Here is a 25,600-nt window from a genome sequence, read left to right as displayed (position 1 = left end):
GCTTTGGACACTGAAGACTATTTTGGTAAAATTGGTGTAAATAGGGAAGAGCAGCAGCAGAAGGAATAATGAAGTTTGTACAAAAATAATTAGAATAAGAGTTTTTCTATAACCAGGTGTATAACATTTATCTTCCATGTCCTCAATCAATCAAATTGCTCTTGCCAAACTAAATTTCTGGCAGTTCACACCCTGACAGGATCACTTTTTGTGGAATTACAGAGGCTGCAGCAAACACCCAGCCAGGAGTGCTGGATTGTGCTCCGAAGGAACTGAAGCCCTCCTGAACTTTTATAATGATTTATTGGAATGTTTTCACTTAGCAGTGTTTGGCCTTGAGTTGTCTGGGTTTGGGGTTTTTTGGTGGTTGTTTTTTCCCACTGTTTGGTTACCAAGAACAGGCCAAGGAAATTGTTGGGTGCAGGAAAGGTCAGCTGTGATCTTTGGGGGGTGAGGAGTGACAATCTGAGCAGTTGCACAGGTTTTCTTTCTGTAGTGGGACAGGATCCTGGACATGTGCACCATTTAGGGAGTGATTTCCCTGATTCCTGGGAAATCCAAACATCAGATATGCCTAGAGAAGATGATCCAGGAGAATGACCAGGTTCTTCCTGCTTTCCTTGTGATCCTTCTCGTGCTGCTCTGAATTCTGTGTCAGCTGCTTCCCATCTCCTGAACAAAGGACAAGTTTTTATCTCTTTTTTCTCTCTCTCTTTTTTTTCCTGGTTAGTTTTCAGATGGCTTTGTGAACTCAAGTGTCTCCTCAGGAGGTCAGGGGGGTGTCAGACAGCTCAGGGGAAGGGATGATATTGCACAGTCCAGGCAAGGAGTGTGAGCATCCTTTTTTTTTCCAGTCTCAGGGATGAAACATTCCTGTGGATTTTTAAAACATGTTCTCCAGGGGTTGACCTTCAGTAGGAGAACAAGGCTGCTTGTTTGGAAATGGTGATCTTTTTCTGTTATTTGGGTGTCCTGAAGCTGTTGGTGTGAGATTGCAGCCTCCCTGAGTGTGTCTCACTGCATATTAACCAAAGAAACCCGAGAGTCACTCAGCTGGATATTCTGGGTGAGTGGAAATTGGGGTGAGGTGACATGAAAGGAATGAGCTGCTGTGACTTGTGCTCTGGAGCCCCCCAGCAGTGGGACTGGAGCTGTTTGCTGTGCAGGGAGACACTTTGCTCTGCAGGGCTGGGGGGTTTGATGTTCAACCTCAGCCCTGTCGGCTCCGGGGACATTTCCAGGTGTGGCTTGGGTCCCACATCACCCTCTGGAATTCCCGGCTGCACACAATGAACAGACACACTCCCCACGACTCCCTGAACTGCTGTGGTGACCAGCAAGGGCTGTGCAATTATTCAGGTGCCCTGTGGCACTTGCTTTTTCCACAGAGCAGGTGTTTCTGGTGGTGCTGCACAGCACGTGAAGCGCAATCCGTAGCGACAGTCGGTGGCAGATTATTGGATATTGTGTCTGAAAAAATCAGGGAGATGAGCGTTTGACCTGCGAGTTTCACACCCTGAGAGCTGTGCAGTTTGAATATTTTAGTGGGCTGTTAATTCCAATACCCTGAGCTTGCAGCATCGGGAAAAGGAACCAGCAATCTCTTATTGTTTCTCACTTCTGAGCTCTGCCTTGGCAAAGTGCTGCGAGCTGAATTGTTGTACCTGGTTAACACCTGCTCCAGTTTCCCTTGTAATTAACACTTTCTGCTTGCAGATTTTCCCTCCCATTTAAGCAGGAACTGCATGGAAAATGAGTTGTTTTCACAGCCAAGGAGTTTGCACTCTGTGAGTCCAAAGAGTAAGTAACAATCACAGTCAACATTGTCCTCAGAGCTTTGAGTGACAGGGTACGAAAGGATGGGAAACAACACTTATGAATTGGGAACAACATCCATAAGAAACATAATTTTTAAGAAGAAAGTGTGTCTTGCCCAGGTTTTTTTGACACTGGTGGTGTTCTGAACCGTGTCAACCTGCAGAGTTCCTGGTCCCTTTGGTGAGTCTGAGAGGGTCAGTGCTGATGGGGTGGAGATGGGACTTCTTCATGTGTGAAAAACACTGTATGGGAGAGAAAATACACTTGAAAGGGAGCATGTTCTGCATCAGCAATGCAACAGCACATGCAGGCACCTGAATGTGAAATGCATGGAAAGGAATTCTTGTGCTGGTTTAAATTCAGGAAGCCAGCAAGGTGTGTCTTAGGAATCCTGCTTAGTTCTAACTGGGTAACCAAGGTTCTTGGTGAGAACACTTCATTAGTGAGACAGTGCCTTCCAAAGAGCATTCCTTGCATTTGGAGCCACTTCACAGCTCAATAATGGATTATTTTCAGCAAAAATGCTTTGAAACAAAAACCTTGCAGTGTTTTACGTTGAAAACTTTGCTTTCAGCTTTTCCCTCCTGTTTTTTGATCGTGAGGTAAGAAATTGTTTTCCTAAGGTTGAGATAGGCTGAAAAGCCTGTTCTTCTCTTTTCCTTCATTTTATTTTAGGGGGACAGAAGGCAAGGAGAGAGGAGTTGTCTGCTTTGAAGAAATGCTTAGACTGGGTTATTTATTGATTTATTTTGTATTGTCTAAGATATGGTGAAAGTGTATGAAGGATTTACTGCTGAGGAAAGAAATGGTGCAAGTTACCCAAGTTCAGAGTTAGTTCTGGTGGTGTTCAGAGAGGAGGGACAGCCCAGAGCTGTTCCTGTCCCCTCTGGAGTTGTTTTTCCAGGACAGGCACCTGCCCTGACCCCATTACTGTGGGAGCACCCTGGACAGGGCTGGCCTCATGCCCAGGATTCCCTTTGGATCACTTTGGTGCTTCACTGCTGATGTGCCACTAACACAGCCTTGGGTTGCTGTCTCTTTATAGTGGAAGAGAAGAAGTCAAAGATGACTGAACTTGAGCCTTGCAGGGCAGCAGTGAGTGCTGCCTCCTTCAGGGACACTTTGTCACTGGGGCTTTAATTGCAGGCCAGGATCTCAACAACCCCTGGAAAAGGAATGTTTTCTGGAGAGCTTCTCCTGGCAGGCAGGATCGCTCTCTGCCTGGAATGAGGAGGTGTAATGATAGCCTAGGGTGGATGTACAAGCAGTTCCTGGAACACACAAACCTCTTGTCTTGGTTAATTTGAAAACCACAAAAGGAACCCTGTTTTGAACCAGGTTGTTCCTAAACAGCTGCAACCACTTCAAAAGGCTCTCCAGGCTGGGTGAGAGGAAAACATTGTTGGCTTTTTTGGGCAAAGATTTCTATTAAAAACCAAACAAACAGCTTCTTGAACTGCAGGAGCAACATATTAACCGCGTTATTGTGGAGCCTTTGGCGTGCAAAACATTTCATTTTTCATTACCGTCGTCGCCGTTCACCTATTCCATTATTTAAGGGGCTCACTGAAAAATTGATGGCACCTTGGTACCACAGAGACACGCTGGGGGGGCTGCAGTGTCGATTTATGGCACATGGAGCACAGTTCAGTGCTCCAGTTCCCTGCTGGGGAGGGGCACTTTGTCATTGTCCCCTCAGAAAAACCCGCCCCGTGCTCGCCCCGAGTGGAGCGATGCATACTGTGCCTTGGAAAATGAGGATGAATTATTCACCTTTCACTGTGCTGGAGTGTGCTGTGGTGATCAGAGCCTTGTTCAGAAGGCAGGGTTTTTCACCGTGCTCATGGTGGAGTTGAGTTGCAGAGCAGCTTTATCTGATTTTTTTGTCGTCTTTCCCCCTCAGTGTGCCTGCTGAGCCTGTGTGGGCTAACACAGACCTTACCTGCACTTCCCAGCACGTGGGAAATCATTGACAATCCAAATGTGACATAAAGCTGTGGCACCTCAACACCTACTCAGTCCTAAAGATTTGATTTTATGGCCTGTTTGGTTATGATTTTCCATGGGAAAATCAGCACAGCGCTCGTCAGCTTAAAAAGACACTTTTGCCACACAACTTCTTGCAAATCACACTGAAACTTTTGTTGTTCTGGTGAGGGAGATGGGAGGGAACAGCCTCTTGGAACAGCAGATGGAGTGGTGATGGAGATTCCCAGTGGAGCTTTTTCCCAGGAGGTGCTGAGGAAAGGCCACCTGTTGGGAAAATGAAGGAGATCCTCCCTCATAGCTCTGTAAATGGAAGATATCAGGTAAATGTGTGACGTGAGGTGCCTCCACAGCTCCTTCAGTTCCATCTCAGGGCAGCTGAAGGTTTTCCAATAAATACTCCTCAGAAAATCCTCCTGACCAACTGATGAGAGAATGCTGGAAAACACGAGGGGTGTTTGTTTTCCCCTGGCAGTTGGACTGACCTGAACAGACGTTCTGGGCTCGTTCCTCCCCAAGATCTCCTTTTATTTCAGGCCTTTTCTGCCTTCTTTCCACATGAAAATTCCTCTCTGTGTTTCCTGGTCTTCATATTCCTTAAACACAGGACTCCAGCTCCCTGAAGGTCTTGTGTTCCCTGTATTCTTTAATTACAATTTCCAGAAAAAATATTGAATAATTTCTTTTTTCTTTACTCTTTTCTCTTTTACTGTCTTGGAGCATTTGATTCCAGAGGCTCTGGGACACTTTGGGAAAGGAAATCAGGCAGCAATTCCCCTGGAGTTGGTGCTCTGGAAGCCAGGCTGATAATAAATGATAATAAATGATAATAAATACTTGGGAAATGTGCAGTACAAGGCAGGTGTAGCCTGTCCTTGATAAGAACAACATTTTTGTGTGGCCTTTTGCCATTAAAATGCTGCACTAAATCAATTTACTGTTGGCACATAAAGGAAAGGTTACCTGTGAATGGATATTTATATGGACACTTGGTGTTTCCCTCCAGCTTCCCATGAACAGTGGGAATTTAATTCTTTATTCTGGAAGTAAATTTGACTTCAAACCCGAACTGTTTGGGCACAGACATTTCCATGTTCTCTTTAAACGAAATGTGTTTGAATTAGAAATGGAGAAAACAGATTTAAAACTTGAAATACTCTTTTTTTGTGTGTGTGGAAAGATACATTAGGATTCAAATGGGTGACACTTAAATACCTCCTTTTCTTGTGCCACCAACACAAGGAGGGGCTTAACCTTTCAGGAAAATCTAATTGAGTGAGAACAAGGCCTTCAATAATTCAAGGGCCCAGGTTATTTTTTTTTTTGTGAGGAATGTGATTAAAATGACCTCCAGAAAAAGTGGGAGGGACTGATTGGGAAGGGAAAAAAGAGGAAGTGTCAATTATTTCTGCCAGTTTGGGAAATGCCTCATGGCCCATTCTCAGTCCTTCTGAGAGGGTGGGATGGTTTTGGTGATGTTGATAAAGGTGATTGGGTTTCGTTGCTTGCTCTTCATCCCTGGGACCTTTCCCTCTTGTTAAGGGACGTGGTGATTTTTAGTGTTGATTTTTATAGTTCTAGAGTGCTGTTCCAAATTTATTTGAAAGATTTGCCCAATGGATGTTAGATTTCATTGCTCAGTTAGCCCAAATATTTTCCCTCCTATTTTTGGAAAGAAACTCAGCCTTTTCCTCTCACACCAATCATCCCAGGCAGTTTTTCCTTGTTCCTTCATCCTTTTATTCCCACTGAAGGGAAAATGTTTGTATTATGAGATCTCAGCTGTTTCTAAAGCTGCCCCAGCTCCTCCTCAGGGCCTGTCCTGCCAGTGGAGAGTTTGGGTGAGTTAATGGCTATTAATTGACAGTTAAAGATCCTGATCCCATCAGAGCAGGTTGGTAGAGCAGCTCTTTTCCAGCCCTAAAGTTTTGTGCTGCCTGGGGAACTTCAGTCTGACCCTTCAGCCACGTTCCCAGCCCGCTGGAGACACTCTGGGATGTGGAGCCAGGGCTCATTCCCAGGGAAAATCCCAGGAGCACACCCAGCAAGAGCTGCTTGGGAAAGGCTTTTAGATCAGTGCTGCTCCCAGGGGCATCCCTGACTTTTTGCACCATCAGTGGTGCCAATGCTGGAAGTTTTAGTAAGGAAAACTTGATGGCTGCTCCTTTTCTGCCCTCAACTGCCTGAATATTTGAAGAACAGTGAAAAGTGGGACTTGGTATCATCACACAGAAACAAGATGAAAAACCAGCCAAGTCTGGAGAAGTGTTTGTTTTTAGTGTATAATGGTAGATTTTGAAAGGGTCACAAGGTTTCTGTGGAAGTTTTGTTCACCTTGAAATACCTTTTGTTCAGTTATTGGATAAATAACAAGGCAAATATATATTTTTTAAAGGTATACAGGCACATACAGTGGAACTGTAACTGATAATTATCATCAGTAGTTAATAGCTGTTAAACTAACCAATACAGCCAGAGTTATTTTACTCTGCTCTCAGGGTCATTATCTTTTATTTTCTGTATTACTCTAGAACATCCTGTCATATTTTCAAGGTTTTTGTTGTCCCCCCAAGCACTTTTGATGGAGGGATTCTCTCTGTGACACCTTTTTTTTACTCTGCTGGCAAGGTGCAATCCACTCATGAAGTGACTCACCACTAAAATATTCAAGCAATATTTCGTGCAAAGAAATTTAGTGGTGGGTGCACAATGGCAAAAGATGGTGGGAAAACACTTCCCCCACTCCCAAACTTCAGGAATACTTCCAGAACTGCTTCAGCAGGGGGTGCTGACAGGGATGGATGGCCAAGCTAAATCCTGAGCTGCTTTTTCTGGATGGTGGCTTACAGGTGTCTGTAAATTGCAGCCAGGAATCAAAGGGAAAAGCTATCCAAGTCAACATCCTTCAGTGCCTGGGCAGATGACAGATTCCTTCTAACAAGATTTTCTGCTCTCCTGGAGGAAGACCATTTGTTAATAAACCATTTGAGAATCCATTTTTAAGGGATTTAATAAAATATACCCAGCCTGCCTTCCAGTGCAGGAACTATTATTCCCTTGGGTAGAAGAAGTGACTGCCTGGGGGCATTAATGGTTGCTTGCTGTGATTTCCTGGCATTATCTCTTGCTCCCATTTGCACTTTTTCAACCCAAAGTGAAAGAGTTTTTTATCAGAAACCTGCCCTTGATTCCTTGCAGGGCCCAGGCAGTGTGTGTGTTGTATATTTTATTTATTTGTATTCAGTCAGCTCCATCGTTGCTGTTGTTTCAGTGCCTGGCCATGCCATGGGCACTGTGTGTTTGTGGATATTTTCCTGCCTGCAAGAAAGTTTCCATATCCAACAAAGCCCATTAATGGAAGAGGTAATAGCTGGGGTGTGAATTAAATGAACTGCTCCGTCCTCGCCAAAGGTTGTCGTGAATAATTCACTCATTTCCATCAAAAATGGGAGGTTTTCTTGTTGGGGTGGTTGTGTCAATTAAACCAAGCTGAACCTACAAGTGCTCCAAGAGATCCTTGCCTGGAAGGGCTGGGTGACCCACGGAGGAGAAAAGATGATTTCTTAAGACCATGGATTAAGGTTTCCTTCTGCCATCTTTGCAGCTGTGAATAGAAGTTGTGATTCTTTGAGATGTGAGAGAAGCACAGTGGAATGGAGGGGTTTTGTAAGGAATCTTGCCCCCTTTCAGAGACTGTCAATGAGTTTTGGTTCCCTTAAATTAAGCAAGAATTCCTCTGCCAAGAGCACAGGGGTGTGTTTGGGAGAAGTACCCATGGATTTCAGTAGGTGTGATGATTGACAGGAGGAAATCAGGGATGGGTGACCCTTGGAAGTCGAAGCAGGGATGGTTTTGTGTCTGTAAATGTGGAATTCAGTTTTACCCAGATATCTCCTGTCTGTGTTCCCTTCCTGGGCTCCTTTTCCATCCGTGGCAGGCAGTGCCAGCAGTGGGTTTATCGTGGAATGCTGAGGGGGTGCCCAGGCAGCACCAGTTTCACAGAAATCTGGAAAGCTGATGATGTCCCAAATGGATGTTCTTTGAGCCATAACAGGTCTGATTTTTAATTTACCAGAATTCTCCCCGTGTCACATCCCAGAACTGCGGTGGCAGCCTGGGCTGGGAGATGGACACTCATTGCTCTGTCACAGGATTACACCCTGTTCCAGAAAAAGAGATTACAGCATGTGCCAGGAAATGACAGAGCTGGTGGAGAAGGGGCCAAACAGTAGGACAGATGTTAGCAGAGCTGATTTATTCTGCAGTTATGTCTGTGTGGGGAAACTGGTCCTGCTGCTCAGCACTTACTCTGTGCTTGTTGATGGTGTCACATCAGGAGCAAAGCAGGTGTCATTCCCTGAGCAGGGGCTGCAACAAAGCCAGGGGAATGCAGGAATAACGGAGGATTTGTCCCCTCACGTGCCTCAAAAAGAACCAGTTCAAAATGTCAGTGTCAGGGAATGAGTTCAGGTGGTTAATGCTGAGGATGTGCAGTATGGAAAATGTCCTGGGAATTTGCAGGTGTTCTCTCTGTAAACCCAGAGGTGACAACAATTACTTACAATTAATTCTGCTTTACTGTAGCACTTACACTGTGTGTTTGGGTGGGACAGATTAATTTTGTAACAGTTTAACCATTCCAAATCCCAAGATCTTGGCTGGAGTGCACTGGAAAGGCGAGTGGGCTGGAGTTGAGGGATACTGTGGCTTTTTGAGGAATAAACTGGGGCAAGTGCCTGTTCCAGGTGGAGGAGTTCAATTAAATGTGGACCAAGCTCGTTTTCCTGCAAGATCTGAGTATGTTCTGCTTTGGAGTGAAATGTGCACAGTTCAGGAAGCAGAGGAGGCTGTTGGTAAATCCTGCATTGATATTTCCTCACCCAACTTCTCTATGTCAGTTTGAAAATATTGAAGTGTCTGGAAATTTAAGATACAAGGGATTGTTTCAAAGTAAGTTAGGATTTGTTTCCAGCCTTCCTTATGGATCTCTTAGTTGGCAATTTCCCTTTGGGTGGCATTCCTTCTGCAATACCAGAAGATGCTCTTTAATGTCCACTCTTAGATATTCAGAGAGTTTTGCTTTGATAACAAAAATCTGCCTCATTTCTAATCAGCACAGTTAGTGCCCCCCGTGTTTCCCAGGTGCTGCCTGGCTGAGCTTGGTGTGTGGCAGGAAAACTTGCATTTACAGAGACAAAAACTGAACAATGGAGCTTCACTAAAACGAGGGGCTCTGTTTGCTTTGTTGGAACAGTTGGAGTGATTGGTGTGGATTTTGGTGCTTGTTTTCAGATGCTGGACAAGCTGAAGGACCGCTGGATTCACACTGGCTTGTGGAAGAAACTGGAGCTGGTGAAGACAGTGATTGCAGAGCCTCAGGGAGGGGCAAAGAGTGACTTTGATGAGCTGCTCAGCATTTACTATGATGCAATCAAGTGTAAAGGAGGAAAAGGTACGTCCTGCAGACACAAATAGCTGATACAGGCTCTTCAAGGTGAAAGAAACTTCTTTTAAGTGCTTAACAGTTAGAAAAAGATATGGGTAAGTAGTTATATTAACTGCAGTTTAGTAAGTTATTATAAATGAGGCACAGTATTTATATTCACTGCTGTTTATATTGTGGCATGAGGATATTGGGGGTAGAGGGAAGTAGAGGGTGATGTCTAAGCCCAGAGAGGTGTGTAAGGGTGTGCAGGTACAGAGGGACTTCTCAAAGGACCAGTTACAGTACATTGTATAACTGGGATTGAAATTAATCAGTCTTATATTAAATAACCATATATTCCAATTACTATAGGATTTTTTCTCAAAACACTTCAGTGTTAATCTAGAGAATAAAGAAAAACAGCGTGTAAAAAACAGAGTGCAACATTCAAGGTTTGACATTTAAAATTTTGTTGGAGATACACACGTTGTTCTTGCATAATTAATTACCATTCCATTATATAGTGGAAAATTACCCTATTATATAGTGTAACATTATTTTGCTAGTTGATAGTCAAAATCATTGATCAGGGGGGAGTTAATCCTGTCCCTCTAAGAAACATCCACTTCTATATCTGCTCACCCTTGCCAGGCTGACACCCAGGGTGCTGTGATGTACTGTGTGCAGCTGACACCCAGGGTGCTGTGATGTACTGTGTGCAGCTGTGTAACAGATTCTGGTGTAGCTTCCCTCTGGTGCTCATTCCCCTGGCAGTGGTGGTGAGCTGTGCCTGGCTCGTTGCAGATGGGGCTCTGCTCATCGCCGTGTGCAGGGGCAAGGTCAGCGAGGGGCTGGACTTCTGCGACGAGAACGCCCGGGCCGTGGTGACCATCGGCATCCCCTTCCCCAACGTCAAGGACCTGCAGGTGGGACGCCAATTCACACTTGTGCTGGGGGTTGAGGTCGTGTTTAAAACACCAGATGTGCACAAAAGGGTTTTTCTCTCTGTTGGCCCTCGCACTTCTGTCAGTCCCCTTTGGATTCTCTGAGTTACCCCAGTGCAGGTAAGGGGAGGAGCAGCACAGGGTGCCTGTGGACTCATTTCTGTCACCCCAAATAAACACACATCATGCAGATGGCACTCTTTGTCTGACATGGCCAGTGAGGGCTGTTGCATTGTTAAAATGCTCCTTAGCTTCCTGCCCTGCCAAGCAGCTGAACTCGTTTCCATCTGCACTTGCCTGTTTTGGTGCCCTGAAATGCGTGGTGTTGGTTTAGAAGTGAAGGGACTGCCTGACTTCCTGTGGTGGGGTGTTTGTATGAAGGTCTGGGACAAATGCTAGGAGAATCCTGCTTGAAATAAGGCAGGTTATTTCAGAAAAGAGGTGGAAAGATAAAGGTAGTTATCCTGTAAAATAATAATGTATGTCACACACTAGGTCATTATTAATTGTAACACATCACCTTTCTAATCCCTGCTGCCTTTAGTGTAACTTTAGTGTCAATGTGTGTCCCACTTACACAGAGAGTGGAACTGCAAACCTTTTCCAAGCTGTTGCAGCTTTATTAGCTTGCAGTTTTGAGGCCTGAATTTATGACAGGACATAAACCCTTCCTGGACACTGAGGAGGGGACGATTTGGAAAATTCAAGCTTCGTGTAACTTTAGGCAAAAACTTGTAAGTGCCTTCTAAAAATAGTATTTGGGAAGGCCTCCAGTGAAATAAATTAGTAACTATTTGTGTTTGTCAGTAGGTGGTGAAAGCAGCATCCTGTTGCACTGCTGTGTAATTGCCCAACATCAACACTTCCTTCCTTTGGACTTGAGAGTGTGATGGGCAGATGATGTTCCATTAGAGTAGGCACTTCATGGTCAAAGCCAGGCATTCAGCAAGGAAAAGAAAGCCAGTGAATGTGGAAAAGTGTTTTGCTAGACTTTGTACTCGCTGAGAAAGAACATTTATTACTGGCTAGCTTGCAACAGCACTGGCTGTCAGTGGTCTGTGCAAGCCACGTGTCACCCAGCTGCTGATGGGTGATCACAGGCACTGTCACTGCTCCAGCTCAGTGTTCCTTTTAGAGCTTTGGGGGATTGTTTCGTGAAGCCAAGAAACAAAGTGAAGTATCACAGAATAAATAAATACCAGGAGCAACTGGATTCTGGTTCTGAGGGGTGCCAAATCAAACAAGAAAATCGTAGGTTTGCACTTGAGAGCCCAACCAGCCTCAGCTTTGGTTTGAGAGATGTGTTCTGAGCTTCAGGGAGCAACCAAAGGGTTCTTTGTTGTCTGCAGTGCTGCCTAATTCCAGCCTTGCTGGGAAAAACCCACATCCTACGAGGACCTGGAGGGTTGTGTGAGTGGTGGCTGCCCAGGGCAACACCCTCCCAGTGTTTGCAGAATTCCTTGGAGCACTCACTCAGCCACAACAGCTTTTGTCTCACTAAAATATAATACCCTGCACTGGAGTATAAAAACACTGACATTCAAAGAATATCAGCACTCCTTCTAAAAGTTGGAAATTCCTGTGTTTTAGGAGCATATGCTGACATATTTTGGAAATCCTTGGTCTGTAGTAGGGCTGAAATGTTACAATTAATTCCAAATGATTTCCTGAAAGTCAGTGGTTTTGGTTTCTAAATGATACAAAATTAGATTGAAAAGAACATGCCAAGGGTGAATTATCTTCACCGTGGATTATGTTCCTTGAGATCAAAATACTGTATTTGATTTTACCTTGAGTTCAACCAGGTATTTCATCCAACAGACTCACAGGCAGTACAGCCCATTTCTGGTGACTGTACTTTAAAAATCACTGTTGTGTTGAATTGTTGTTCGTAATTAGGCTGAAGACAACCTCTAAATTTTTCAGCAGGGATAGAAAGAGTCGCTGCCAAACTGCAAGCACTGAAGGTTTGAGTGTGTGCATTTAGGGCTGGGAATGCACAAAGCCCTGCACTGATCAATTGTGGATGAGAGAAGGGCAGGCACCAGGCTCTCAGCACCACATTTGCTGCTCCTTTAGCAGAATGCTCAGGGAAATGGTTTTATTGGCAATGTGTCTTTAAACTGAACAGTGTTTTGTTCTGCCCGAGGCTTTGGGTTTATCAGATACCTCTAAAAATTCGGGATTGATGCACATTTCTCAGCTGAGTTGCAGAAGGATGGGAGTGAAGGAATAAGATGAATTAGTAGTTTTTTAGAAACAGGAGCACAGATACAGAAGGGATTTGGAAGATTGAACATGCTTTTCAGCAGTGTGTCAGCTCAGAAAGGAGTGGGATTTGCCAAATGAAGCAGTGGAAGTTTACAGGATTGCTACAGCATTTGCTGTTGTGGCACAGCTGGTTCTTGGGGGCTCTCCAGAAAACTGGCTGAACTCTGGGATGGCTGGGGAGCACCTTGAGTTTCCAACCTTGAATTTCAAACCCCAGGGGCACAGGTCAGGTTGGACTCCCCCAGAACAGCTGGGAACAAGGTCCTTGTGTGGCTCCTCCACAGCAAGAGGTGCTGGGCAGATGGACCCAACTGATTAATGATGACATCCCTTTAAAAATAGGAAATGCAGGTGATTAACAATTCCTTTGCAATGGGCAGGCATTACAGACTGCTGGGATTGCTTTAAGTCACTCAAATTGCTCAGCTTCTACGTGAAAACACACCTGAATGTCTGCTTTTTGGGTTAGCAAAAGTCCTTTAAGCCTCAATTCCATAACCCCTTACTCTGCACAGAGCCCTGACTTGTGTGAGTAATCCCTTTAATGCTTGCAGGACTGTGCACAACCAGAAGAGGCTTGGAGAATGGGACCTTTGGAGACCAATATTTCATGCTGGCAGTTTGATGTTGGCTCATCTCCACTAATGGGACTTGTCTGTGATCAACCTGCTTTCTAAATATGTTTTATGGTTTGTAACTTGACTGAATACCAGCGAACTGTAATATTAGAGCACATAAATAACGTGGCAGAAGGAGATGTGGAATCCCACAGACATGTTATCTGATGCTGACATCCTGTTAATTAACTCCTGTTAGGGGTTTTAAAGTGTAGCATTTTGGATCCAGACATCAGTCTTGGGCAAGAAAGTCATCGTCAAGTGTGATGTATGATGTCCAAATTTAGTTTCTCCACATGTTTGGGCTAAATATGTGCCACAAGCCCTGGGATTAAATGGCAAACGTTTGGATTCTTTAAGGAACTTAAAGGCTTTTATAACTTGCAGTAATTTCTGTAGAGGCTTTAAAAGAGAATAATTTGAATTTCACATCAACGTTTCAGGCTTTAGGTTTTGACAAAAAGAAGAGTCTAAACCACTTTGTCAGTGTTGGGGAGGAAGGAATGATTAAGGCTCAGAACTGTACTAGACAATAAACAACACTGATGTAAGAAAGAGGCCAAACCCCTAATTCTGTGTTATTAAAACAGTTTCATATTGCTGGAGAATCAGGTTGCTAAACCAAAATAATATAAAAGAAATGTTCAAGTACTGCTTGAAGCTCTGGTGCTCTCAGTGGTAGGATTTGGCTCGAGGAGAGCAGGAAAATTTATTTCTGAGCCAAAAAAGACTCCTTTGGCTGTGACCAGGATTTCCTCTGCCCACCTCTGGGACCTGAAACTGGAGGTAGGAAAATCTGATTTTGGAGCCAAGTGTGACTTGTTTAGTTCAAGCCATAATTTACTGCTCTTACCTTGGGGACCTGAAAGCAGAGAAGTGGCTGGGAAATGTCGATAATGGGCAGCTCTGAAGTGCAGGCTCCCAGCTCCCCTTCCCAGGCAGCTTCTCTGCACTTCCACCCCTCCAGCTGCTTCTGATCCTGGGACAGGAGAGTGTGTTAATCATGGAACAGCCCGGGGAACCTTCCCAAAATGCAGAGGGAAATGCAGAGGAGTCAAACTCTTTGACGTCAGGAGATGTGCAGGGAAAAGGCACTCGGTGAGTGCAGTGACAGTGCCCAGTTTGCATCACCCAGGAGCATTTCCCAGGGCTGCTCCAGGGGCAATATTTGCTTTATTGTCTCCAGCAACAGGAGGGGACACATCAATTACAACTTTCAGGGTTAGTTGTAACCTGATGATCCAAACATTTTGCAGCTCTGGCTGAAGTTTCTTCCTCCTTTCTCCGGGGCTCAACAACTTGAGGTATTTCTATCATTTCAGAATAATGGCATTTTTCCAAATATTGAACTTAATTTCTAGTCCTTGTGGCAGATTTAAACCTATGTGCTTTTTTTTTTCCTTTGAAAGGAGAAAGAGTCATATGCTACATAAGTGGCTGCTGAAATAATTCATATCTTGTTTACTGTATTCTAGGAAAAGACAGATTTCTAGGAAAATTGCTGTTATCTTGGATGCTTAGCCAGAGTTGAGAAACACCCCTTGCACTGTATTAATTTGCATCACTTCAAAACATATTTTCACTTCTTAATAAAAAAATATGGGCAAACTGGTAGAGAAAATGACATTTAGTGGCAAGGTCACTGTTGTGTTTATCTTCAGTTGAGTCTGAAAATACCCCGTGAAGTTAAGAATATTTTAGAGATAGAAGACTTCTACTTTCTTCTTCATTCCAGAACTCTGTAAAAAATGATAAATAAATACATTTCCTGCTTTTCCACAATAAGAATGACTGTCAAAACTCAAAGCCACCCACACCCTTCTTCCATCCAATAGAAATTGTGTTAATTAAGGAAAAAAATTGATTAATTAGCGGGAGCAGGTGGAAAATCCCGTGGGATCCAGTGGGCCCACGTGAGTTCAGGTGGCAGGAGCAGGGGCTGGCAGTTGTGTGCTGATGGCAGGGCGTTGGCATCGACCCCACCAATCACATCCCAAACTTATCCGGGAGCGAAGCCTTCGGATAAACCACCCAGCACCTCCCAACTCTCCCTGAGCCTTTCAGACTTTACTTCCCCCATCCACCAGAAGGTTTCCAGGTGGTTTTGCCCGTGTTTCTCTTGTCCTTAGCAAGCAGGGGTGACCTTTGAGTGTTCCCCTGGCTGTCAGAGCGTGTGGAGAGCTGTGCCGGTGACGCTCCCGCCGTGGGATCCGCAGCTAACGCTCGCACTGCAGCTCCGGAGCACGCCCAGCTCAGGCACACTCCTGGACCTCAGGGGAACCTGCTGGGCTGTTTTCACTTCTGCCTCACTGCAGATGGATTGAGTTCCCTCTGGGGAGCAGAGTTTGGGTCGGGTTGGGTTTTGGTCGAGTTGCTCGTTGGTCCCTGCGAGGCCGAGCTGAGCAGAGGGGCCTGTGGTGGATGCGCTGTGAAGGTTCTTAAACCACACAACCTCTGCCTGGGAGGTGCCACCTGCTGGAGCTGACAATTCTGGAAGTGCTCAGCACTTCCCACCTCTCCAGCACTGGGATTAGGAGTGAGAACACTGGGGCAGCATCATCCCAAACCTCGGGAGTTCCAAACCAGAGGGACAGAGCCTTGCCCAGAGCAAAGGTGCTGCTGTGCCAGCCCAGGACCTGGCACTGCCCAGGTCAGGTTGTTTGGCTTTGCTTTTTTGGGGTCAGAGCTCCTATTTAACCTTTTGGGTTGTGGGGAAACAAATCAACAGCATTTTCCCATATAGAGAGATTCTGATTTGCCACTTTTGTGACTACAATTTTCTGGTTTGATGTTATCTTCATTCCCCTCGCACTGTTTAATCCCACCCGTGCCCACTGTCATCCCACAGCCCCTGCTCACATGCAACAATCTGCAGGATATGACAAGCCTGAGATCCAGCTCTGCAGAGATGTTTTATTCAGATAACACTGGTTTTATTCAGTGTTATCCGAGGAAGGCAAATTTTTGAAGTGCACATGGAAAGTTTCAGACCCAAAGGGTCACCTGAACTATTTGTGTGTGTCAGAATAATTGAGCAGTACAAGGTACTGATCGTGTCTCATTCACAGTTTGGGGGGTTTGTTGTTGTTTCTTAAGGAAATGCTGCTTTTCTAGGTGAAAATAAGTGTGTTATATTTGTCTAGTGACCATATTTAGGTGTTTGAGGTGATTAGAATGGCCTTGGTAAAATACAGCCACTAAACCTTTCTTCTTTCATATTGTTTATGTATTAACAGTGCTCTTGGAGCATTTCAAGATAAAATCCTACCATGGGATCTCTTTCCTGTGGGCTGTAAATGGAGACATTGTGTTCAGACACAGCTCTGAGGGGCTCTGCTGAAGGGTGAGGATGTTTGAAGCCTGTTCTGGGACTCACCCAGGCCTTCACATCAGCATTATTTGCCTTAAATCTCCCCGTGGTTCCTGCTTTTGAAGTCAGCTGGGGAAAGTTTAAATCCTGCCCTGTTTAGTGCAGCTTCTACTGGAGAATTTGTCAGATGTGAAAGAAAAGGAATGGGTTTTCATGTCTTAACTTTTCCTGCACTTAGAAACTTTTATGGTTCCTTGGCATTGGACAGGAGGAAAGTAGATGGCAAGTGTGTTCCTGGAGAATTCTAATTATTGCTGTTTCAGGTGGAAGGGAGACTCTTAAGTGGACACAGGAGATTTTTGGGATGGGAGATTTGCTCAAAAAACATTTTTATGTCTTTTTTTGGGAGGGGGGTGGAAGTGGGGAGTGACCACCTGGTATTTTTTTCTGCCTGCTTGTTTTTCAGACGTGGGCAATTCGTAGATGCTGAAGGTGAATGTGTCTTTTAAACATTTTTTTGGATGATGTGAGCCATGCTCTTTGTTTTCATTACTCCTTTTCCCCTCATAAACCCAGAGAAAGCAGTGAGTGGAATGCCAGGGAACATTTATATCCATTTTCTGAGCTGTGTTTCGTGCAGGGAGTGTTGGTGAGCAGGGCATGGTTTGTACCTGGGTGTAGAGGTGCCACCTTCAGGTCCAGCTTTAGTTGCCTTTGTCAGGGCTTGTCTCCTCCCTTAAACAAAAACATTCTGAACTGTTACTACTGTTTGTTTTTAAAAAGAAAATTATGGCTGGGCTTGGTTAAGTCAAATAATGCATTAAAAAAAAATCTCTCAAAACATTGCCAGATGAAATAAAACCAAGCATAGTTTACTTTGCTGCTTTAAATTGCACTAAATAAAAACCAAATTATACTGTGGTTTAGCCTATTCAACCTTCATACTGCGATCCTGGCACTGATAAATCAGTTTACAATATCCTGATGAATTTTCCTGTAGGAACAGTTAGTCCATATCAGATTGATATTTGTAGACCTCGCTGTTAAATACAGCCACCTGTTTGGTAATTCTGAATAAATCTGGGTCAGCCTGGAGTGTTGGGAAAAAGGCAACAGAGGCTGCAGGTTCTGTGTCTGAATTTGCAGGTTATTTTGGGGCCCAAAGACAAGCTTTGGTTTTTGAGTCAGCCTGAGCTTTGTGCCATGATACAGGCCATGGTCAACACAGTATAAATCCATTTATGTATTTATATGTCACTTAAATCCTGAATAAGTCTGTGAAGGAATGTAACCACAGTCAACTTTTTTTGGGTGGTTTTCCAAACGCTTAAAATCTGATATAACAAATGTCGTTTGATGTTGTTGTCACTGGAGAAAAAATGATATTGCTAATTATGATTGAAAAGCACACTCAGAAATTCTTTTGGATCGTAACAGAAACTGCCTCAAAATACCTTTCCAGGCCTTCAAAAATCCAAACCAACCTTTAGTCCGTGGCCTTTCTCTTCGTGCTGCTGTTTCTCAGCTGCTGCCAGTGGGAGATGAGGGGGTAATTAAGCATTAAGAGAAGGAGCAGTTAGCAGGTATAATGTCGGGAGCTGATGTGGATGTGCCCGTGACCTCCCAGACAGATCAAAGCCTAATCTGGGTGACAGCTACAGGATGGCAGAGCTTGCCAGGGGCCCTGTGCTGCAGCTCCCTGCCTGCCCACGCTGCCCCCGGGCCGCCGGGGTGTTTTTAGGGATGAGCAGGTAAAAGTGAAAGGCTGTCTTTTGACATTTTAACTAATCCCTTCTAGCCCGTGCTTTGCTGGTTGCTAGCAGGAGAGCCTGGCTCCTGCCCATCTGTGTGCTGTCAGCTCGGCGTGGCGCGGGGCGGATGGCTGGGCGGGCTGAAATGGACTCTGATTGCATTAGCGTGACATGCGCTGGCCTTTCGGCGTCAGCAGCCCCATCTCCCTGCCGTGAACCTTGTCATGGGCTCCCCCTGAGAGGGGATCATGGCAGTGAGAGAGCAGGGGGGTTGGTGGCTGTTAACCCTTCCCTCTGCAGCGACAACGGCAGGGGAAGTTTGCGAGGAGCGTCTCGTGCTCGTGGGCTGTGACACCGCCCGAGCAGGGGCTGGGGAGCAGCACCAGCACTGAGCACCTGCAGAGTGCTGGCATGGGTGGGAATGATGGAAAAGTCCTGTGTTTTACTGAGGTTTCATTGAGACTGCTTTGCTTTGCATTCTCCTGCTGCTTCGTGCACAGAATTAAAAATACCGTAATTTTTTCAGCTTAAGACACAGGGCTAATAATTCTAATCATTCTAATAATTCCAATACTGGTTTGAACAGCAAAGTAAGAGGCTGGTAAAGCTACACTTATTCTAGCTGGCCATAAGCTTACTGGTAACGATTCTGAAGAATTTCTGTTATAAAACTTCCCAGGAGCAGAAGACAAATCCAAAATCCAGGAGTATCTTGTCACTGCTTATGTTTTAAAGCCCTGAGTGAATTTTCTCAGTAGTGACAGGTTCCCCTTAATTTCTCTGTAGCATTTCCATTTGTAGAAGTGCACAGATAACCCCAAATTCCTCCTCAAGGACTGGCTTTAATGTTCATAAAGCATTCAGAAGAAATCATCTTCTGTTTGGAAAATTCCAGAGGAAACCTCACATGCCAGTCAATAAATTCTGAGTGACTGGAACAAATATTCAATCTGTGAAATCAAACTGAATTTACTTTCTGGCTGTAAAGATTGAATTTGTAAATTTGACAGGCAGTTTAAAGGGCATAAGTACATAAAACAAAATTTCTTATCCAAATGCAAGTGGAAAGTTACCTGTCAGAAGAGGTTAGAAGTCTGCTGCTTTCTCTCCTGAAGCGTGTCCTTTCACTTGTCAGTTTAGAAAGGTTAATACTGTACAAAAGAGCAACAGAAAGACCCTTTTTGGTGTAGTTTTATGTTTGTTGGTTTGTTTTTTTTTTTAAATAAATAAATTCAATTCCTTCTCTGAATAATAATAATAATAATAATACCCCTCCTGCTGCAGGGGTGTGGGTGAGTGTGTGGTGTTTGTGTCATCAGGTGGAAATTACTGTCACAGAGCACACCTAAGAGTCCTGTCAGAAGGGCACCAGCCATGGTGGGTTAGGAGGCAGAAATACTGAGTTGAAATCCTGAAGCACACTTTAGATATTCCCTTATTTAATCAATGTTTGCTTGTTCTACCCTTTTGGAATGTTTCATTTTCATCGTGGTTAATAAACCAAATGTTTTATGGTTTCTCTTTTAGGTGGAATTAAAGAGGAAGTACAATGACCAGCACAAAAGTACAAGAGGCCTTTTATCAGGGAGTCAGTGGTATGAAATTCAAGCTTACAGAGCTCTCAACCAAGCCCTGGGAAGGTGAGAAAAATGGAACATCATTAAAAATATGTATGTGTAGAATGCTGTGAAATCTTTAAGGATGAATTCCTCCCTGTTAACACAAAAGGCCAAAAACCTCATCTTGCAGAAATTCCATCTTCAGCAGCTCTGTGCTTGACAACTCTCTGGTTTTCAGCCTGTTGTGCGTTTGAGGGTTGTTTTAATTCAGAGGTTTTGGTTTACACTGAACCCTCCTCGCTTTGGTTGCAGCTTTTATTGCTTTTATTTTAGTGCAGAGAGACGAGCAAGGGAAACCTTAACACAGACAAAGAGTTCTGAGCCTGTAAACCAAAAGAAAATTCTCAGGGCTTTTCAAATGCACTAATTGTTCACACCCTCAGTGGGCTCAGCACAGTTGTTTGATATTTAGCCTACAAGTATTTTTGAAAGGGAGAAATAGCAGTGGGGATTTTCAGACCTTTGCAAAAGGTCAATTCAATTACTGTGCTCACTGCTCCCTTTCCAGATTCAGGAGAAGTGGTGCAGCTTCCTTTGCTGGCTGAAAAAAAAATTCCCCCAGATTTTATTAACAGGGGAGAATTAATTCATCCTTCTCCGACAGAATTTATCATGTAAATAAAGATTATAAGTGTCATGCCTATCTGTCTTAGATGCCACGCATCTGTCATGGGTATATAGAGGTAGAAATAAGATTTACAGATGAGAAACATCAGCTGGAAGACTCTTCTCACTTGAGTCAGACCTAATGCAAATGTGATGATGTAAATGAAGGCTTAGAGAGAAACCTGAGAGAAATAGGAACATTATTAAAATCCCACGGTGGTTCTGGTTGCTGCAGGTCTGATTTCTTAGATTCCTCTTTGGAAGTGGCAGAAATCTGTTTCTTTGAGATTTTTTGGTAGCTTTTCCTGCCACTGAGAGAGATTCCAGGATAAATAATTATTTCTTTGAGAGCCAGTTTGAAGCCCTGATTCTGAGACACTTGTGCTTTTATGTACATTTGTAAACATCATCCTCAAAAAAATGTACAGGAACTTTCTTACACCCTGGGGACAATAACCCTGAACTGTTCCTGACAGATTCCTTGCCATATTTCGTTTATGTTACCACTGGTCTTTAATTTTAAAAAATTTATTTTTTTTTTCTGGCAGAGAGTACAGAAATCCAGGTAATGTTAAAAATAATATCAACACACAAAAAGTGACTATTTCTATTTCTCTAAGCCTCTAACAACTGAATTAGGAACTCAGCAGTGTTTGATCTGTAGCATAATCCATTTCCTTACTGAAGAGAGTTAAGAACAACCTGTGCTTTAGAGACCAAAAGTACAAAGTTATTTAAAAAACCTACGTGCAGTTTTATTTCTTTTACACTTTGACATGTTGTTTTTTCAGTCTTTATCCTACCTTTTAAGAAGGGAGAACAAATGAGCTGTGATTCTGTAACATCTGCCCCCTCCTTGCTGCCCCCCTGCAGGTGTATAAGGCACAGGAACGACTGGGGGGCTCTGATTTTGGTCGATGACCGGTTCCGGAATAACCCCAGTAAATACATCACTGGTAAGCTGCAAAACTCCTCCTGGGAAAGTTCCCACTGGTAGCAAAGAGGGAAAACTCAAAATTACAGAAATGTGTTATACAGATGCAGGTGAGTAGGAAAAGCATAACAAAATACATCCATTGAAAACAAACTGAGCCACTGAATGCTCAATATTCAAGTGTTTCCTGTTTGTGGTTTTATCCTGGGCAGAAACAAAGACAGGTGAAATAAAACAGATCATGAACACTGCCTCAACAAAGCACTAAAAATTAGAAAAGAATGTACTTAGGACTGTTTGTCATCTCTGTTCCTGCCCTGCTTGGCTGAGATGGTTTTGAGGTGCTGTCAGCAGGTGGAGCTCAGCGGCTGCAGTTGAGTCCAACTGCTCTGAAGGGTCTGTTTGTACTAAAAATGCATTTCAATTATTTAAGCAGACAGAAGTAATTCAGATGGTACCACAAATAATCAAGACTTCACAGGATTCCTTTCTCTAAAATGTCAAACTTCACCGAGTTCTCTGGTATTTTTCCTTTTTCAATTGTTATTCAAAGAATATTTAAATGAGTTCAAAACCACTTTCTAAACTCAAGGAAGTCGGTTTTTACTTCACCCTTGTGTGTTCCTACATCACCTAAACAGCTTTTATGCTCTGGACAAGCTGGTATTTGAGCATTTTAAATGTTTTTCTGATAGGAGCATGTTGTGTGACAGGAATGTGTTGTATTCTACTGTAGCTGTTGGGCAGCTGTGATTCTGAATATCTGAGTTACTGAAACCAAGCTGTGAAAAGCTTCATTATATTCCAGTTTTTATCAGGCCCTGTTCATATGGTAATAAATACCTGTATTTTTAAGTTGCTTTTAAATACTTTGTGATAACAAGCAAAATGAACACCCAAGAGTGAAAGAAATATGATGGTGTTTGTGTAATGCAGTTTGAGGCTGAAAGAAAGACTGGTGAGAAAGGTAAAGGTCTTTTAGTAGGAAAAGAAGGGAAAAAGTAGGACAAGTTAGTATTACTCATGAAAATAGTACCATGGATTAAATCAATTATTGTGGTTATTAAATGAGTTCTTGTACTTTTATGAGCAACTTCTTGTCATTTCTGTGAATCTGACTACACACAGAAATGTTTACAGTATTAGGATACCATTTACTGATGGGAGATAGTCGGTCTAGCCCGTGTGATTTTGCAGTAACGCTTCTTTTTCCCTCAGGATTGTCCAAGTGGATCCGGCAGCAGATCCAGCACCACGGGAGCTTCGGCAGCGCCCTGCAATCCCTGCAGGCCTTCGCCCACAGGAACCAGGGAGGTGCTGACTGCTCCTCCCAGGACAACGGCCAGATTGGCCACACACCTGCCAATTCCAAGGGCCTGTCACAAGGCTCTCAACCAGAGGCAACTGCTCACCTGTCACCAGATGTTGCTGCCAGAAGCGAGGAGCGAAATTCGGGTTCGGAAGCGAATTTTGCTGCGCCCGTCGGCTCAAATCAGCCGAGTGACGTCACGGCAGCAGCGAGGCAGAGTAGGTTCATCTGCTGTGGAAAACCCTTCCTTGGCGGTTTGGAATGTGAAGTTGCATCTCTTTTGGAAGAAACAAATGTTTTTTAAAATTACACAAGTGCTCTGGTTGGAAAGTCATAATTATTCACAGCTGTCTGTGAGCTGTGCTCAAGACTGAAATTAATTGTCATTCCATCTTAGAACAACTGATAATGCTCGATCAGTTTATAGTACAGTCAAAAGTGTTTTCACTTTCATTTCTTTTTCCATTGAAAACTATGAAAATAATGTAAAATTAGAAACACCAAGATTAACATTATTGCAAGATGAGTGCCCTGGTTCCACCTACATCTGTTGTTTTTGCTATGAGACACCTTTCATGGGATCTCCTTCAGTACCACCTTTACATGTAAATATTTATCCATTCCTAAATTCTAGGACAGCTTATGACTTGGTGTCAGGCAAGAAAGATGTGACTAAGATAAGAGTACAATAATAAATGTTACAAATTTCCAATCCAATTGTGCTCTATCTTTATATACACCAGTTAATCCATTGATTTAATTAAGGCAATTCACGTGCAAAGAGAGTTGGAATATCTGGCCTTTTCTTTGTATTGTTCTTAATGAGTGCTGTAAATGACTGCAAACCTGATAAAACAGTGGTAATTTCGATGTGCTGTAAATCAGGGGGGAAAACATACACAAAGAATTTATGTTTTGTGATTTTTCACAGGTGACTGGAAAGTTGGTGTGGAGAGTCATTCTCCCCATGTGAAACCAAGAAGAAGAAGAAGAGAAAGAAGAGAAAGAAGAAGAGAAAGAAGAGAAAGAAGAAGACGTGTGGACTCCACGCCCAGAATGCCGACAACTGAAATAGAGACAGGAAAAATGAATGGCTGGACTCGTGGTGATGTTGTGAAGGAGAATTCCTGCTTTAAACCACTGACTTCAGCACCTCTGCCTGTGGCAGAGAGCTGCAGGTCCACAGCTAACAGCAGACAGGAGGGTGTGAATGGGCCCAGTGAACTTATTGATAGCTTAAATCAGTGCCAATCATCGTTAACTGCAGAACAGAAACTCGAGGGGACCAGAATCATGTTTGGAAACAACTCAATTTTCGGTTAAAAACACCGAGGCTCCAATTGCTGAAGAGCTGCAGCTTCCAGCTGAGCCCTGCAGAGAGTGCCCTTCAGCAGGAGGGGAGGCTGCACTCCCTGCTCTGAACGTGTGTGCAGAGGATGAGGATGAGGATGAGAGTATTTACTTCACCCCGGAGCTCTATGATGACTCCGAGCCAGAGGAGCAGGAAATCCCAGCCCTGCTCCCAGCCCCTCAGGCAGACGGGAACGAGCCTGGAGGTGGAAACCCCCCTGCGGCCCGGGAACTTTTTGCCATGGACACCTCAGAAACAGCAAATGTGACTGGAAAAGTGGAGCCTGGTGGCAGCAGCCCAAGGTGGAAAAGGATGCAGAGTGAGAGGAGTGAGGACAGTGCAGGTAGTGGTGCAGAGCAGGGAGCAGCTGCAGGCACGGACAGCATCAAACGCAGGGTCAGCCTGTCCAGAAGACGAAATAAAGGTGTGTCCTCTTTCCCCTCGAGCAGCAGCAGCACCTGGGCACAGTTCCTGTAGGAATCCCAGCTGTTCAAAATGTCGCCTCACCACAGAGCAGTGATGGCTTTCCCTTGCTCATCTCTCGTGAGCTGCTCCCACACTTGAGTTCTTACTCTGGTTTTTTGGTTTTCACTGTGGAACATGCAGTTTTCTAGAGATAAGAGTTAAGATTCCTCATCCTGACTGCATGGTAAAGAACAACACGTCTGGAAATTCTAAACACAAGCCCAAGTGGGATCTTACTTGTAATTGTTGGCTGAGGAGGTTTGTGCACTACAGATTTAATTCACCATTAAATGCCATAAAATAATAGTGTTTCTCCTCAGAAAGCAAACCTCCCCATATCATCAAGTTACAGTTTTCTGCATTTGTTAGGGCTTTGCTTTTTTTTTTTTTTTTTTTTTTAATTAATTAAATATGTAGAACAGCATCTTTGCAGATCAGGTCATGTGATAGATTGAGCCTGGATACCAGAATAGGTGTATTCTTCAGTCTTTTGTTTCCCTCACATTCCTTATGTTGAAACATCTCTCAGGAGCTGTGTCTGAACATTTTGATATCTGATGATGGTGAGAGGCTTCTCCAGAGATCTGTGTTTGTTTTATATGAAAATTGCTGTTCCTCTAAATTTGTCTGCTGGGAGAAGATCTCCTTTCTTTGGATCAGGCTGTGTGTGTATTCACATGAAAACATGTTCTCATTTGTATGCCCTACAAACACATTTTGTATGCAATATATAACAATATAAATTTGTACATAAAGGCCTTTAAATCTTCAGTCTTTTTTTGTTGTGTTTTTTTTTTTAAAGTATTTTAAACTTTTCTTTCATTTATTGCAGTGAAAGCAGCCAGGATTTTTCTGTAATAAAACACATCATACCTCACTTTTCCAGGAAAGATTGTTCATTTCCATCATGCATTAATAAGAAGATGCAGGATTTTTGTAGTCTTAAGATTGGTTCATATTTCCTTTTTGTCTGAGAGCAGAAATGAAATTATTAACTGGTTGCTCTCCATAGAAGTCCATCTTAATAACATCAATCTCTGTGAACTTCTTCTATCAGTGGGATTTAAATTGTATCCTTTGTTTACACAGTAAATGCATCTTTTTAAGGTTAGAGACAGCTGGTTGCATTTTTGCTGCATTGGTGCCTCCTGAGGATCGTGTTTAGCTTTGCTGGGTTTCCCTGGATCGCTGGCT

General features: G+C 43.7%; 1 protein-coding gene across 1 annotated transcript in view; it reads left to right on the top strand.

Moving 5' to 3' along the window:
• The window catches only part of BRIP1 (BRCA1 interacting helicase 1), a 45,258-nt gene extending 20,093 nt beyond the window's left edge, over window positions 1-25,165 (top strand). Inside the window, 7 exon segments of the mRNA XM_050322004.1 lie at window positions 9,097-9,256; window positions 10,034-10,155; window positions 19,650-19,762; window positions 21,221-21,303; window positions 22,500-22,808; window positions 23,522-23,865; window positions 23,867-25,165. Coding sequence (XP_050177961.1) covers window positions 9,097-9,256; window positions 10,034-10,155; window positions 19,650-19,762; window positions 21,221-21,303; window positions 22,500-22,808; window positions 23,522-23,865; window positions 23,867-24,418 — 1,683 coding nt within the window. The 3' untranslated portion in view covers window positions 24,419-25,165.
• Window positions 25,166-25,600: the final 435 nt, after the last annotated feature.

This window comes from Myiozetetes cayanensis, unplaced genomic scaffold, assembly GCF_022539395.1.
Source record: "Myiozetetes cayanensis isolate MyiCay16 unplaced genomic scaffold, myiCay2020 scf27, whole genome shotgun sequence".
Taxonomy (NCBI): Eukaryota; Metazoa; Chordata; class Aves; order Passeriformes; family Tyrannidae; genus Myiozetetes; species Myiozetetes cayanensis.
This window is presented reverse-complemented; position numbering and strand designations above follow the sequence as displayed.